Below are 16,423 nucleotides of genomic sequence, written 5' to 3' on the forward strand. Positions count from 1 at the left end.
CTAATTCTAAAAAACCTTAGTGCTTTAGGGAACAGTTTGAAAACTCCTAGAGGAAAGTTAATCTCTGGACTAGACTATGGTTTAGTAATTTAGGAACCATGCTTTACATGGAAAGTATTTGGATGGGGACAAACAGGACAAACAGGTCAAAATTAAAGTAATACTGTATTATTGGAAATGATGTTAAGACAAGTAAAAATATTACTAAACTTCAGAATAATCACAGACAACAATATTCTGGAAAAAGTTTTGCAAGATTATTGTTTTCACCAGTTAACATATAAAAGTTCATCTAAAACTTTTAAAAACTTACTTGGTTGAAGTCCTTTTGTCTCAAGTATGTAATTGCTTTGTTTATTTCCAGATCATTTGCTAACTCTACATATTGAGAAGCTTTCACAACTTCAACACACCTATAATGCAAAGCATTAAAAAAGTTATTTTGTTTTGGCATATTTATGTTGTTGGTGGGGTCCTTATGACTTTTCAAAACAATGTTAAAGTGCCCCTTGTGCTAAGGCTAAGTACCTGATTTCTTCCAAAGCATGCAGTAAGATACTGAATTCTAGTTCTACACTAATCTTCTTATCTAACTCTCCTTTAGTTTATTGTCACTTCTAATTATTTACTGTATCTTAAATAAAACTGAATTGATATATATAGTCTCATTTTTTAATTAACCACTAAAACAATTTCAATTTGTAACAGGTAAAAATATTTCTATATATTTTTTCATCTTAAATGTTCCGATGGTGAAAAAAATTCTATAGAACTTGTAGAATATGCTTAAGTTTTATGTCCAACTTCAACGGACTATCATAGATCTGAGATCACACATCTAGAAAACTGTCAAGGAAGAATTTGAACACGATTTTTATTGATACCAAAATCTACCACACCAAGACTGTTCTTCAAATTGAGGTCGACTGAAATCAGTTTAGTTGATCATGACCCTTATTTAAAAAAAACAGAACATGTAAAATATCAAAGGGCATCACACATAAGGACAAGGACTGTTCCATACAACTTTTTTCAGTAAACAATATAAAATAAATTTCTTACTGGGGTTCTGGTTCAAAAATATTTCAAATCCAATGGCATGGACAAGGAATTTTTTAAAAGATTTATTTATTTATTTATATTTATTTATTTATTTATTTGAGAGAGAGAGAGAGAGACCATGAACATGGTGGGGAGGGGCAGGGGGGAGAGGGAGAGAGAGAATCTCAAGAAGACTCCCCGCTGAGTGTGGAGTCAATGTGGGGCTCAATCTCACTACCCTGAGATCATGACCTGAGCTGAAATCAAGAGTCAGATGCTTAACTGACTGAGCCACTCAGGCACTCCTGGCTTGGACAAATACTTTTAAAACATTGTAGCAGAAGATTCCTTTCTTCAGATAGAATCTTTTATTTTATTCTCGACTTACCAAAGAGCCTCTCTGCTTGCAGTGGGGATAGAGGATGTGAAGACTTGCCTGCACAGTACCCCTCTGAATGGCCCTCTGTCCCCAGCCCCACCCCAACAAAGTAGCCTATAAACATTAGAGACTGCAAGGGCTCCAAGAGAATGATCTGGAAACCACCGATACACCAATGCATTCAGCAAACATTTGTTGAATGTCTACTAGATGTCAGCCATTATTATTTGGTACAGGGGCTAAAACAATAAAATATGGTTCATGCCTTTACAGGGGAAGCAGACCAGTAAAGTAAGTTCTGTGTAAGAGCTATTATAAAGGAATACAAGAATGTAGGGGTAGAAACTCTAAACCCGACTGGGGAAAGGTATTCCAGAGATATCTGCCACTCAGTTTGAATCTCAACTTTTTATTACTTATAAGAGACACACCTTAAATTAAGAATATAGAATCATCAAAAGTAAAGTGAAAAAAAGAAATACCACTAACCAAAAGAAAGCAGACAACACAAACTGTAAGGCAAGAGACATTATGAGAAGTAATAAAGGACACTGTTTAATAAAAAGGGCTTAATAATCCACCAGGGATATACCCTTATTCTAAATCTTCAGGCACCCAATAACCTAACTTCAAAATAATATAAAACAAAAGTTAATAAACCTAAAGAAATGCAGAAATCTACAACTATAGTAAAAAACTTTTTTTTAAAAAAAGATTTTATTTATTTATTTGACAGAGAGAGAGACAGCCAGCGAGACAGTGAACACAGTCAGGGGGAGTGGGAGAGGAAGAAGCAGGCTACCAGTGGAGGAGCCTGATGTGGGGCTCGATCCCAGAACGCCGGGATCACGCCCTGAGCTGAAGGCAGATGTGTAACAACTGAGCCACCCAGGCGCCCCTATAGTAAAAGACTTTTAACATACCTCTCTCAATAGCTAAAAGAACAAGCAAACAAAAATCACTAAGGATAAAATGACAAATTCCTTAAAAAATATACCTTATCAAAAGTGACACAAGAAGAAAATCAGAAGTCTTGTATTTATTAAAACTCTTCTTATAAAGAAAACCTCAAATGCAGATGATTTTACTAGTGAATTCCTCCAACTGTTTAATAAAAAAATAATACCAATCCCATAAACTCCTTCAGAGGGGGGGAATATATCTGAACTTGTGATAAAAAGTCAGCTTACCCTTGTTAACAAAGTCAAAGACATTATTTTTAAAATTTTCAAACTTCAGGGGCACCTGCGTGGCTCAGTCAGTCTCCCTCCTTCTCCCTCTGCCCCCCCACCAGCACCGGCTTTCTCTCTCTCTCTCTTCTCCTCAAATAATAAATTCTTAAAATTATAAAGTTCATCCTTCTCATTAATATGGATGCAAAAATCCTCAGCTAAAGATTAGTAAGTCAAATCTAGTGATATTTTAAAAGGATAATACATCACAATCAAGTAGAGTTCATTCCAGATAATTTAACATTCAAAAACAATCTTACAATTATTTGATAGATGGATTTTCATAAAAACTCTTAGCTAACCGGAAACAAAAGGAAACATTCTTTAATATGATAAAGAGTATTTATGAGAATCCTATAGCAAGCATCATATTTAATGGCACGTTGTGGAAAGCTTTGCCCCATGAGATCAGGAACAAAACAAAAATGATTCTATCACCACTTCTATTCAGCACTGAACTGGACATCAAAGCCAGTGCAATGAAGCAAGGAAACAAAAAGAAGCATAAAGATTGAGCAGAAAGAAAGAAAACTGTCATTATCTGTAGATGGCATAAATGTGTATGTAGATAACCCCAAAACATCTAGAGATGACTATCTGAATTCATAAGTAAATGAATTAAGGTCAGTGGATAAAGATCAATATCTAAAATTCAACTATATATCTACATACTAGAAAAGCACAAGTAGAAAATGAAATTTTAAAACTATGCCCTACACCATCAAAAACATTAAACATGTAGGAATAAATGTAACAAAAGACATGCCGATCTCTAGACTTAAAACTAAAAAGTATTTGAAAGAAATTACGGAGACCTAAATGGAGGAATGTATTGTACTTACAGATTTGAAAAGTAAACATTTTAAAGATGTTCTCTCCGGCCTGATCTATAGATTTGAATGAAATTCCAATTAATTTCCCAGTAGGTCAAGAGAAATGGAAGACAAGCCATAGACTAGGAGAAAATATTTGAAAAACAATGCCCAGACTTTCACTAAGCTACTGCACGGTACTGCTGTCCCGCTGTCCATCTTGTTTGGCCAAGTGGCCTGCAGGGACCAAAAATTGACGCTAGCCCCTAATGCAAGTGCATGTCCCAGACAGCAGCCTGCAGAGCCCAAGCAAATCTAAGTTCCTAATATGATTTCCCCCAAAGTCCTTGTGATGAACATTCTCCCCCACCTCCCAGGGCCTTCCCCTTGTGTACCCTACACAGGCCCTCATGGAGCTTACCCAAGCTCCTTCTCTTTTTGGTTTGAATTGACCAATCTGGCCTTATCCCATGAGCCCCAAAACATTTCACTCACGGACCCTAAGAAGGCATGTGCCCCAGGTCTTGCCTCTCTCTCTGCCTGTACCCTGTCTTGTCTTCCCTGTGTGGGGCCTCCAATTGTGCTGTGTACTTCCTCCAGGACCTGTGAGTAATAAGCTTCTCTATCTCAATTTCTCATGGTCAAGAATAATATTCCATTGTACGGCTATACCACTACACAGCAATGAAAATGAACAAACCAGAGCTACACGCAACAACACTGACAACTGCCACAGAAAGTAAAAGACACCATACACGAAACAATATGCATAGAACGAGTCCATCTATGTGATGTTTAAAAAAAGTAAAACTATAGTTTAGGGATGCCTGGTTAGGTGGTTAAAGTCTGTAGAAAAGCTAGGAAATGATTACCATAGAAGTCAAGATATCCATCACACTTCAGAGTGGGAGGGACAGTGTCTGGGATGGGCACAGCAGAACTTCTAAGGTGCTGACTATGTTCTATTCTTTAAACGTTATAAATCTATATAGGGGTTACGGGGGTGTTTGCTTTGTGATAAATCATTGAGGTTGTATTACTGTTTTATACAATTCTTATGTGCTTTATATTTATCCACAAAAAGATTAAAAATAATTTTAACCCTATACAAATGAGTTAACAAAAATATAGTAAGAATGACAGAATAATTTGTAATGAAAAATCCAAATAATGCCAGGGCTGACTTTTTCCTTTTGGTTTTCAATACATAGTTGTATTACACTAATGAGTTTCCAAATCTGGCTGCACATCAGAACCACACGCAAACAATGAAAAAATATAGATTCTTCCGTTCCATCTAACACCTACTGACTATCTACTTTCAACAAGTTCCTAGGTTAGCGGCAGTTGAGAAGTACTGGCATAGCACAGGGCAATGGTTCTGTATGTTGGGTATAGTTAATGGGACCCTGTACGGGGCTTTAAAAAATGTTGATGCCTGAGCCCAAACCCCAGAAATTCTGACCTAAATAGTCACAGTTCTGCCTGGACACTGGGATTTTTAAAAATTCCCTGATGATTTTACTATGCAGCCAAGGGTGATAATCACTGGTAAAGAGTTACAGAATGGTATGCATGAGAATAATGTTGGGGGGGGGTTGAAAAAATACAAACGCTTGCTCTCTACCTCGAACCCTAACTCAGATATATTGGAGGTGGGGGAGGGGGAGGGGGGAAACTAGTCATTGTTCTTTTAATAAGCTCACAGTATAATTCCAATGCATACATTGTTTAAAAGTCACTGGCATAGTAAATATTCTGACCTTAACTATGTATTTGTCCTTAGTGAAGCCAATACAGTTTTTACCACTCATTTCTCTCAGCTATAAAAAGGCAATGATTTCATGCCTATCTCACTGAGATAAAGTATACAACAGCATTAATCAATAATCCAAAGTAGCTGTGCTCAATAAATTGAAGGTGAAGTAAAAAAAAATTTGCCACAATTTAGGTTGTGAATGACACCATACCAGGCCTCAGCTATACATTCACTGAAAACTGCCCCAGAGAGAAGGAAACAAAATTAATGACCCTCTCTTTAGTAAAAATATATAAAATTTCTGGCTTTATAATTAACTTACTAGTAATATTAGTCAGCTTTGAGAACTAAATATTGGCATATTCCAGATTTCAAACAGGCTGAAATATTTAACACTGAACAAGACTGGCAACCACTTTTTAAAAATAGTCCCATTAATACCATTTTAAAAAACTTTTTTTTAAAAATGTAAATCAGCCTCAAAAAGCTAGGTCTGAGCGAATAGAAAAATAATAGTCTTTAAAATTCAAAACTGCTTCCTTTTACTGATTTAAAAAAATAAATACATATATACATAGAACTGCCAGTAGGTCTAAGTGAAACAGAAGACTCTATTATCGATTTGTCTTGATGAAGTATTTTAAATATTACTGAAATGGAACAGAAATCAGGTAGGCTTAGTTTAAATGTTTTTTGTTTGTTTAATTTCAAGTCCTAAACATTCTCTAGGGGCGCCTGGGTGGCTCAGTCGTTAAGCGTCTGCCTTCGGCTCAGGGCGTGATCCCTGTGTTCTGGGATCGAGCCCCACATCGGGCTCCTCTGCTGGGAGCCTGCTTCTTCCTCTCCCACTCCCCCTGCCTGTGTTCCCTCTCTCGCTGGCTGTCTCCCCCTCTATGTCAAATAAATAAAATAAAAATCTTAAAAAAACACAACATTCTCTAAACATTGAACAGATGTTATTTATATCTTATAAAGCAATCTTCTTTAATATTCTACAAAGAACAAGACATATGAAGAAATCAGACTTGAAGAAAGTATGACACCTCTAAGTAACCATTATGGAATGATCTCCTATATATAAAATATTTTCTAACCCCAGTCAGAAGCTCTGATGTTGACTCTAAAGATCACTGTCCTCCATCTAAAATATACATACACATATATATATACAGATATATACAAATGTACATAGTTTTTGTATGTATATAACCACATAAAATGTACACATATATGCATGTTTGTTCATATGCACATACACATATATACTGTAGTTTCTGAAATATATTATGTAAGCTTTCTGAATATCAAACCTCTTTCTTCAAAGTTATTAGAAACATGGGCTTTCATGTATCCGGAGATAAATTTTACGTAATTTCATGTAAGTTTTTAAAAAAACCTGCCTAGTTAACATATAAGGAAATAAGACTTACTACATTTTAGGTTACAAATGAAATCTTGAAAATACCCATGAATTATAACATAGTTATGATATCACTATGCACATCGCTATGCACATCACTATGCTCTTTGGCAAAAACTAATATTTATACTGGGTAACATTAAAAATACTGAGTTGGAGGAGTGATGTCAGCAAAATGGCGGTACAGGAATTCCTAGTACCTGAACCCTCCCCAAAAGATCAATTTTAAGGACTATCCATGCATGAAAATACTTTCACAAGAACTAAGGATTCTAGGTGAGGGATTATAGTACCTGGGTGAGGATCAGATATAAGACACATTAATGAGGACAGACAGATTCACAGACCCCCTTTATCTTTCCTCTGAGCCCAGACAGCTCAGCATGGAGAGAGAAAGCCTCTCTCTAAGAGAAGTTGAGTAAAGTAAGCGTCTGACTTCACTGTAGACTCCAGTTTAGCCCACCCTAGCACCAGGCTGACTCTCAATGCCCTTGCTGGCTCCCTAGAAGGCTCCTATGAACCCAGGCTCCTGTCCACCCTGGTACCTGTGGGATTCTACATCCTCAGGTGGCTCCTAGGCATCAGGCTCCACAGACAGTACCTGTGAACCCAGGCCACCAGCTCACTCCAGTGCCTGCTGGCTCCAGTGGCCACAGGTGGTTCCTGCAAACCTAGGTCCATACAACCTCCAGGTTCCCAGCAAGCTCCCATGAACCCAGGCTCCTGACACATCCCAGCATCAGCCAGCTCCAAGGCAGCAACTTTGGCCCTATAATCCCAATCAGCCCCTACAAAAAAGATAGGATGACTAGGCCCAGAGACAGGATGACTACTGTATACCCAAGTTTTTGCCCCACTTCAGCACCAGGCTAGCTACTATAGCCCCAAATCCCAAGTACCAACTCAGCCCCCAGGTTCAAGGCAAGCTCCCATGGACCCAGGTTCTTGGTCGACCCAAGTACCATAATGACCCCCGCAAATCCAACCTCCATGCCATCCCCTGAGGGCTCCAGGATACAAGCCAACTCCTGTAGCCCCAGACTCCAGGTTGACTCTCACAAAATCAGGCTTCCAGCCTGTCTCAGTACCAGACCAGCCTCTGTGGACCCAGATGCTAGGCCCACCCCAGTGGGCCCCAAAGCCTGGTTGGTGCCTGGAAACCTAGGATCCAGATCTGCCCACACAGACCAAGGTCCCAAGCCCATCACCACAGATTCAAGTACCAAGCACACCCCAGTGAACCTAGGCTTCAGGTCCACCCTGTGGCCTAGGTGCCAGACTAGTCCCTGTGTGCTCAAGCACTAGGCCTGCCCAGCTACCAACCCAGGCACCAGACCTGTCCACTTGAGTATTCCACCAGATGGTCCACCCAGAATCTCTGGACAGGCTTATTGGTGAAGGGCTTTGCCTCATAAAGCCAGTCTGTAAATGCTGGAAGAGGTGCCTACTTCCTCAAATATATAGATACCAACACAAGGACACAAGGATCATGAATAATCAATAAAATATATAATCACCAAAGGAAACTAAAGAAATTCTAATGACTGACTCTAAAAAAATGGAAATCTATGAACTGTCTGACAAAGAATTTAGAATAATCCTCTTTAAAAAGTTTAGTCAACTTTGGAGGGAGTTAAGATGGCGGAGGAGTAGGGGACCCCTTTTTCAGCCGGTCCCCTGAGTCGAGCTGGATAGGTACCAGACCAGCCTAAATAACCACGGAATCAGCCTGAGACGCAGGATGATGCATCTGGATCTCTACAAATGAACATCTCCAGCGCTGAGTATTGAGGTACGAAGAGGGGAGCTGTAAACCGTGCACAGATATCGGAAGATAAACGGAAGGGGGAGGGAGCCGTCGCGTTTGGGCGCCGGGAAGCGGCAGCCACCTGCACGGGGGAGCGGGCGGACTCACAGAGGGCACCCGCGAGAGCGGACTGAGACCGGTGAGCCGTGAACGCCCGTGCCACCAGGCATCTCCCGGAACACCGGAATCCCGGTGTGCTCACGGGATCCAGACTGAGACCGGGAACTCCCGGAGCGCGCGCGGGGCGGCTGGCGGCTGGCGGGCCACCTGCACGGGGGAGCGGGCGGACTCGCGGTCGGCACCCGCGAAACAGCAGACTGAGACCCTGAACCGGGTGCGCGCGCCATCAGGCTTCTCCCGAAACTCCGGAATCGAGGTGTGCTCACCGGGCATAGACTGAGACCGGGAGACCCGGGAGCATGAGGGGCGGCCGGTGGCTGCGGCATTAGAAACACAAAGGACAGAGACGCGCCGGCCCTGGAAGTGAGGGCTGGGACGCCGAGTTGGTGCGCACATCCCGGGAAGCTGCAGGGTTGAGCAGCACCAACAGTAATAGAGTTAAAGTGGCCAGAACATCAGTGGAGAACGGGCCACAATCCCTCTGTTCTGTGACAATGCAGCCTCTGCTGCTCTGACCCTCAGAAGAGGCATAGCCGGCCGCCAGGGAAAGCCACCAGAGAACAAAAGCCTGGAAATACCGGCCCAGAGAGCGCCCATCCCCATCCTCCCTCGCAGGGGACACGGAGACTCTACCCAAACAGGGTTGCCTGAGTATCGGCGCGGCAGGCCTCTCCCCCAGAAGGCAGGCTGAAAAATCAAGAAGCCCACAACCGGAGGCGCCTTGGTGGGGCAGTCATTGAGCACCTGTCTCCGGCTTAGGGCGTGATCCCAGCATTCCGGAAAGGAGTCCCTCATCGGGCTCCTCCGCTGGGAGCCTGCTTCTTCCTCTCTCACTCCCCTGCTTCTGTTCCGTTCTTGCTGACTGTCTATCTCCCTCTCTCAGATAAGTAAATAAATAAAATCTTTAAAGAAGAAGCCCACATCTCTAAGATCCCTATAAAACAAGGGGCACGGCCTGGGACCCAGTCAATAATTTTGGGCTCTGGACAACCCCGCAACCTCCCCTCATCAGAATGACAAGAAGGAGAAGCCCCCCCCAGCAAAGAAAAGACAGTGAGTCAGTGGCCTCTGCCACAGAAGTAACGGATATGGATGTAACCAAATTATCAGAAATGGAATTCAGAGTAACAATGGTCAAGATAATGAGTAGACTTGAAAAAAGTATTCAGGAAAATGTTACTGAGAATATAGAATCCCTAAGGGCGGAAATGAGAGCGAATTTGACAGAAATTAAAAATTCTATGAGCCAAATGCAGGCAAAACTAGAGGCTCTGACGGCTAGGGTCACGGAAGCGGAGGAAAGGGTTAGTGAATTGGAGGATGGGTTAATAGAGGAAAAATAAAAATAGAAGATGGTCTTAAAAAAATCCACGCCCACGAATGTTGGCTACGGGAGATTACTGACTCAACGAAACGATCCAATGTTAGAATCATCGGCATCCCCAAGGGGGTGGAGAAAAACAGAGGTCTAGAAGAGATATTTGAACAAATTGTAGCTGAAAACTTCCCTAATCTAGCAAGGGAAACAAACATTCGTGTCCAAGAGGCAGAGAGGACACCTCCCAAGCTCAACCATGACAGACCTACACCACGTCACGTCATAGTGCAACTCGCAAATATTAGATCCAAGGATACAGTATTGAAAGCGGCCAGGGCAAAGAAATTTCTCATGTCCAAGGCAAAGGCATCAGAATTACGTCAGACCTGTCTACACAGACCTGGAATGAGAGAAAGGGTTGGGGGAGCATATTTAAAGCTCTTTCAGAGAAAAACATGCAGCCAAGGATCCTTTATCCAGCAAGGCTGTCATTCAGAATTGATGGAGAAATAAAGACATTTCAGAATCGACAGTCACTAGCCAATTTCGTAACCACGAAACCAGCCCTACAGGAGGTATTACGGGGGGTTCTATAAAAGTAAAAAGGCTCCAAGAGTGATACAGAACAGAAAGTCACAGCCAATACAAACAAAGACTTCACTGACAACATGGCAGAATTAAAAGCATATCTCGCAGTAATCAGCCTTAACATTAATGGCTTAAGTTCTTGCTTTAAACGCCACAGGGTTGCAGATTGGATAAAAAGAAATGACCCATCCATTTGCTGTCTACAAGAGACTCATTTCGAACCCAAAGATGCATTCAGACTGAGAGTAAGGGGATGGAGTACCATCTTTCACGCAAATGGACCTCAAAAGAAAGCTGGGGTAGCAATTCTCATATCAGATAAACTGGATTTTAAACTACAGACTATAGTTAGAGACACAGAAGGGCACTATATTATTCTTAAAGAAAGTATTCAACAAGTGGATATGACAATTATAAATATATATGCCCCCAACAGGGGAGCAGCAAGATACACAAGCCAACTCTTAACCAGAATAAAGAGACATATAGATAAAAATACATTAATAGTAGGGGACCTCAATACTCCACTCTCAGAAATAGACAGAACACCCTGGCAAAAACTAAGCAAAGAATCAAAGGCTTTGAATGCCATACTCGACGAGTTGGACCTCATAGATATATATAGAACACTACACCCCAGAACCAAAGAATACTCATTCTATTCTAATGCCCATGGAACATTTTCAAGAATAGACCATGTTCTGGGTCACAAAACAGGTCTCAGCCGATACCAAAAGATTGAAATTATCCCCTGCATATTCTCAAACCACAACGCTCTGAAATTGGAACTCAACCACAAGAAAAAATTTGGAAGAAACTCAAACACTTGGAGACTAAGAACCATCCTGCTCAGGAATGACTCGATAAACCAGGAAATCAAAAATCAAATTAAACAATTTATGGAGACCAATGAGAATGAAAATACAACAGTCCAAAACCTATGGGATACTGCAAAGGCAGTCCTAAGGGGGAAATACATAGCCATCCAAGCCTCACTGAAAAGAATAGAAAAATCTAAAATGCAGTTTTTATATTCTCACCTCAAGAAGCTGGAACACCAACAGAGGGACGGGCCTAATCCACGCACAAGGAAGCAGTTGACCAAAATTAAAGCTGAAATCAATCAAGCAGAAACCAGAAGTACAGTAGAGCAGATCAACAGGACTAGAAGCTGGTTCTTGGAGAGAATCAATAAAATTGACAGACCACTGGCAAGACTTATCCAAAAGAAAAGAGAAAGGACCCAGATTATTAAAATTATGAATGAAAAAGGAGAGGTCACGACGAACACCATTGAAATTGGAAGGATTATTAGAAATTTTTATCAACAGCTATATGCCAATAAACTAAGCAATCTGGAAGAGATGGAATCCTTCCTGGAAACCTATAAACTACCAAGATTGAAACCGGAAGAAATTGATTCCTTAAACAGGCCAATTAATTATGAAGAAATTGAGTCAGTGATAAACAACCTTCCAAATAATAAAACTCCAGGCCCGGACGGTTTTCCTGGGGAATTCTACCAAACATTCAAAGAAGAAATAATACCTATTCTCCTAAAGCTATTTCAAAAAATAGAAACAGAAGGAAAGCTACCAAACTCATTCTATGAGGCCAATATTACCTTGATCCCCAAACCAGGCAAAGACCCCCTCAAAAAGGAGAATTACAGACCGATTTCCCTAATGAATATGGACGCCAAAATCCTCAACAAGATACTTGCTAATAGAATCCAACAGTTCATTAAAAGGATTATCCATCACGATCAAGTGGGATTCACACCTGGGATGCAAGCGTGGTTCAATATTCGCAAATCAATCAGCGTGATACATCATATCAACAAGAAAAGACTCAAGAACCATATGATCCTCTCAATCGATGCCGAAAAAGCATTTGACAAAATACAGCATCCTTTTCTGATTAAAACCCTTCAGAGTGTAGGAATAGAAGGTACATTTCTCAATCTCATAAAAGCCATCTATGAAAAGCCTACTGCAAATATTATTCTCAATGGGGAAAAGCTGGAAGCCTTTCCCTTAAGATCAGGAACACGACAAGGATGCCCACTCTCGCCACTATTATTCAACATAGTACTAGAAGTCCTTGCAACAGCAATCAGACAACAAAAAGGGATCAAAGGTATTCAAATCGGCAAAGAAGAAGTCAAAATGTCTCTCTTCGCAGATGACATGATACTCTATATGGAAAACCCAAAAGAAGCCACTCCCAAACTATTAGAAGTTATAGAGCAATTCAGTAACGTGGCGGGATACAAAATCAATGCTCAGAAATCAGTTGCATTTCTGTACACGAATAACGAGACCGAAGAAAGAGAAATTAGGGAATCCATCCCATTTACAATAGCACCAAAAACCATACGTTACCTTGGAATTAACTTAACCAGAGACGTAAAGGACCTTTATTCTAGAAAGTATAAATCACTCTTAAAAGACATTGAGGAAGACATAAAAAGATGGAAAGATATTCCATGCTCATGGATCGGAAGAATTAACATAGTTAAAATGTCCATGCTACCCAGAGCAATCTACTCTTTCAGTGCTATCCCAATCAAAATACCGATGACATTTTTCAAAGAACTGGAACAAATAGTCCTTAAATTTGTATGGAACTAGAAAAGGCCCCGAATCTCCAAGGAACTGTTGAAAAGGAAAAACAAAGCTGGGGGCATCACAATGCCGGATTTCGAGCTGTACTACAAAGCTGTGATCACAAAGACAGCATGGTACTGGCACAAAAACAGACACATAGACCAATGGAACAGAATAGAGAGCCCAGAAATGGACCCTCAGCTCTTTGGGCAACTAATCTTTGATAAAGCAGGAAAAAACATCCGGTGGGAAAAAGACAGTCTCTTCAATAAATGGTGCTGGGAAAATTGGACAGCTACATGCAAAAGAATGAAACTTGACCACTATCTCACACCATACACAAAAATAAACTCCAAATGGATGAAAGACCTCGATGTGGGACAGGAATCCATCAAAATTCTAGAGGAGAACATAGGCAGCAACCTCTACGACATCGGCCAAAGCAACCTTTTTCATGATACATCCCCAAAGGCAAGAGAAACAAAAGATAAAATGAATTTATGGGACTTCATCAAGATTAAAAGTTTCTGCACAGCTAAGGAAACAGTCAGAAAAACTAAGAGGCAGCCCACGGAATGGGAGAAGATATTTGCAAATGACACTACAGATAAAGGACTGGTATCCAAGATCTACAAAGAACTTCTCAAACTCAATACACGAGAAACAAATAAACAAATCAAAAAATGGGCAGAAGATATGAACAGACACTTTTCCAATGAAGACATACAAATGGCTAACAGACACATGAAAAAATGTTCAAAATCATTAGCCATCAAGGAAATTCAAATCAAAACCACACTGAGATACCACCTTACGCCAGTTAGAATGGCAAAAATAGACAAGGCAAGAAACAACAATTGTTGGAGAGGATGTGGAGAAAGGGGATCCCTCCTACATTGTTGGTGGGAATGCAAGTTGGTACAGCCACTCTGGAAAGCAGTGTGGAGGTCCCTTAAAAAGTTAAAAATTGAGCTACCCTATGATCCAGCCATTGCACTACTGGGTGTTTACCCCAAAGATACAGACGTAGTGAAGAGAAGGGCCATATGCACCCCAGTGTTCATAGCAGCAATGTCCACAATAGCTAAATCGTGGAAGGAGCCGAGATGCCCTTCAACAGATGACTGGATTAAGAAGTTGTGGTCCATATATACAATGGAATATTACTCAGCTATCAGAAAGAACGAGTTCTCAACATTTGCTACAACATGGACGGCACTGGAGGAGATAATGCTTAGTGAAATAAGTCAAGCAGAGAAAGACAACTATCATATGATTTCTCTCATCTATGGAACATAAGAACTAGAATGATCAGTAGGGGAAGAAAGGGATAAAGAAAGGGGGGGTAATCAGAAGGGGGAATGAAACATGAGAGACTATGGACTATGAGAAACAAACTGAGGGCTACAGAGGGGAGGGGGGTGGGGGAATGGGATAGACCGGTGATGGGTAGTAAGGAGGGCACATATTGCATGGTGCACTGGGTGTTATACACAACTAATGAATCATCGAGCCTTACATCGGAAACCGGGGATGTACTGTATGGTGACTAACATAATATAATAAAAAATCATTATTAAAAAAAAAAAAAGTTTAGTCAACTTTAAGAAAACAGACAACTAAATGAAATTAGGAAAACAAAAAATACCTCAAGGAACTAAAAAAAGAAGAACTAAGTTCAAAATTAGTAGAAAGAAAGAAGTAACAAAGATCAGAGCAGAAATAAATGAAAGAGACTAGAAAAACAATAGAAAAGATCAATAAAACTAAGACCTTATTTTTTTTAAGAGAAAAAAATGACAAATCTTTACCTGGACTACCTAAGGAAGAAAGAAAGAAAATGCAAATAAATAAATTCAGATACAGAAACTGGAGAACTAGAAGAAAATAGGTGAAAAGTTCCCTGACATGGATCTTGGCACTGATTTTTTTCATATGACACCTAAAGCCAAACCAGCAAAATAAAAAATAAACAAGTGGGACTACAACAAACTAACAAGCTTCTGCACAGCAAAAGAAACTACAAAAGAAAAAAAGAAAGAAAGAAAGAGAGAAAGAAAGAAAGAAAAAGAAATGAAAAGACAACTACAGAATGGGAGAAAATATTTGCAATTCATATAGGACATATCTTGGAAATACTGTCGGTTCAGTTCCAGACTGCTGCAATAAAGTGAATATTGAAATAAAGTAAGTCTAGTGAATTTTTGGTTTCCTAGCGCATATAAAAGTTCTTTACACTATACCATAGTCTATGAAGTGTGAAAGAGCATTATGTCTAAAAAACAATGTATGTAACTTAATTAAAAAATACTTTGTTGCTAAAAAATGCTAATCGTCATCTGAGCTTTCAGCAGGTTGTAATCACTGGTCACAGATCACCATAATGAATATAATAATGTAGGACTTCCAGGGAAGATAGTAAAGTAGGGAGACCCTAGGTTCATATCATCCCATGGATACATAACACTCTATCAGTGTAAATAACCCAGAAAACTCAGAATGTGTTACAAAGGGACAGAAATCCCTGGGGAACTCCTCCAGGAATAAAGGAACTGGCAGGTGCTATATTCCTCCCTTGCCCCTCAGCATAAACACATGCCCACCTATGGGACTTTCTATTTAATTTGCCAACACTGCTGCCCCCATCGTCGCATGTTGTGCTTCTTCCAATCCACCCCTCCATATAGCCTGCCTTAGTCTGGACACATCAGGATCTCTCCTGCAGAGGACCTGCAGCACACAAAGCTTGACAGTACTGCAGCCCTACCGCCCCGCGCTGTCCTTCAGCAGATCTGCCCTTTCCAACACACTCTTGGCCAGAGCCCATATAGGGCAGTGCCACAGGCCTGGCAGTGTGCAAGCAGCCCTTAGAGTAGCCAACATCACTCCAAAGTGACTCCTGTCCTGGAGAGAGGGAAACACAACCACACCAGTGAGATGGAGCGCCCAGCAGTGGGTTGGAGGCAGACAACTGGTCTGACCATAGGCCCTGCAAACCAATGTAAGCTTCTCAGGGGACAATACAGGGAAAGCACCTGTAGTTTGGTGCTACTGACTCAACTGAAGCCCAAGGCATCTGCAGACTGGCCCACTAAACCACAGGGACAAAAACTGTCCACAACATAAAGAGAGCCCCTGCAGATGACTGGACTGAAGGAAAAAGCAGCTCATCCGCAACAGCAGGGTGCACACATCACACACAGGAGACATCTCTGAAGTGCCAGGTTCTGGTGAACAAGGGATACTTCATGGAAAGGCTCTACAGACCTCTTCTTCATAAGGCCAGTATACGAAAGAGCAGGAGATGTAGCTGACTTTCCCTACACAGAGAAAGAGAC

At 40.9% G+C, this 16,423-nt stretch overlaps 1 protein-coding gene across 3 annotated transcripts in view; it reads right to left on the bottom strand.

The window, feature by feature from the left end:
• The window catches only part of IFT88 (intraflagellar transport 88), a 145,464-nt gene that overhangs the window by 60,407 nt on the left and 68,634 nt on the right, over positions 1-16,423 (bottom strand). For all 3 annotated transcript variants that reach the window (XM_045797132.2, XM_045797130.2, XM_045797129.2), the window contains exon 15: positions 314-413. In XM_045797132.2, coding sequence (XP_045653088.2) covers positions 314-413 — 100 coding nt within the window. The remainder of the gene's footprint in view (positions 1-313; positions 414-16,423) is intronic.

Source organism: Ursus americanus, chromosome 10 (assembly GCF_024610735.1).
Source record: "Ursus americanus isolate L20-20 chromosome 10, mUrsAme1.1.p, whole genome shotgun sequence".
Lineage (NCBI taxonomy): Eukaryota > Metazoa > Chordata > Mammalia > Carnivora > Ursidae > Ursus > Ursus americanus.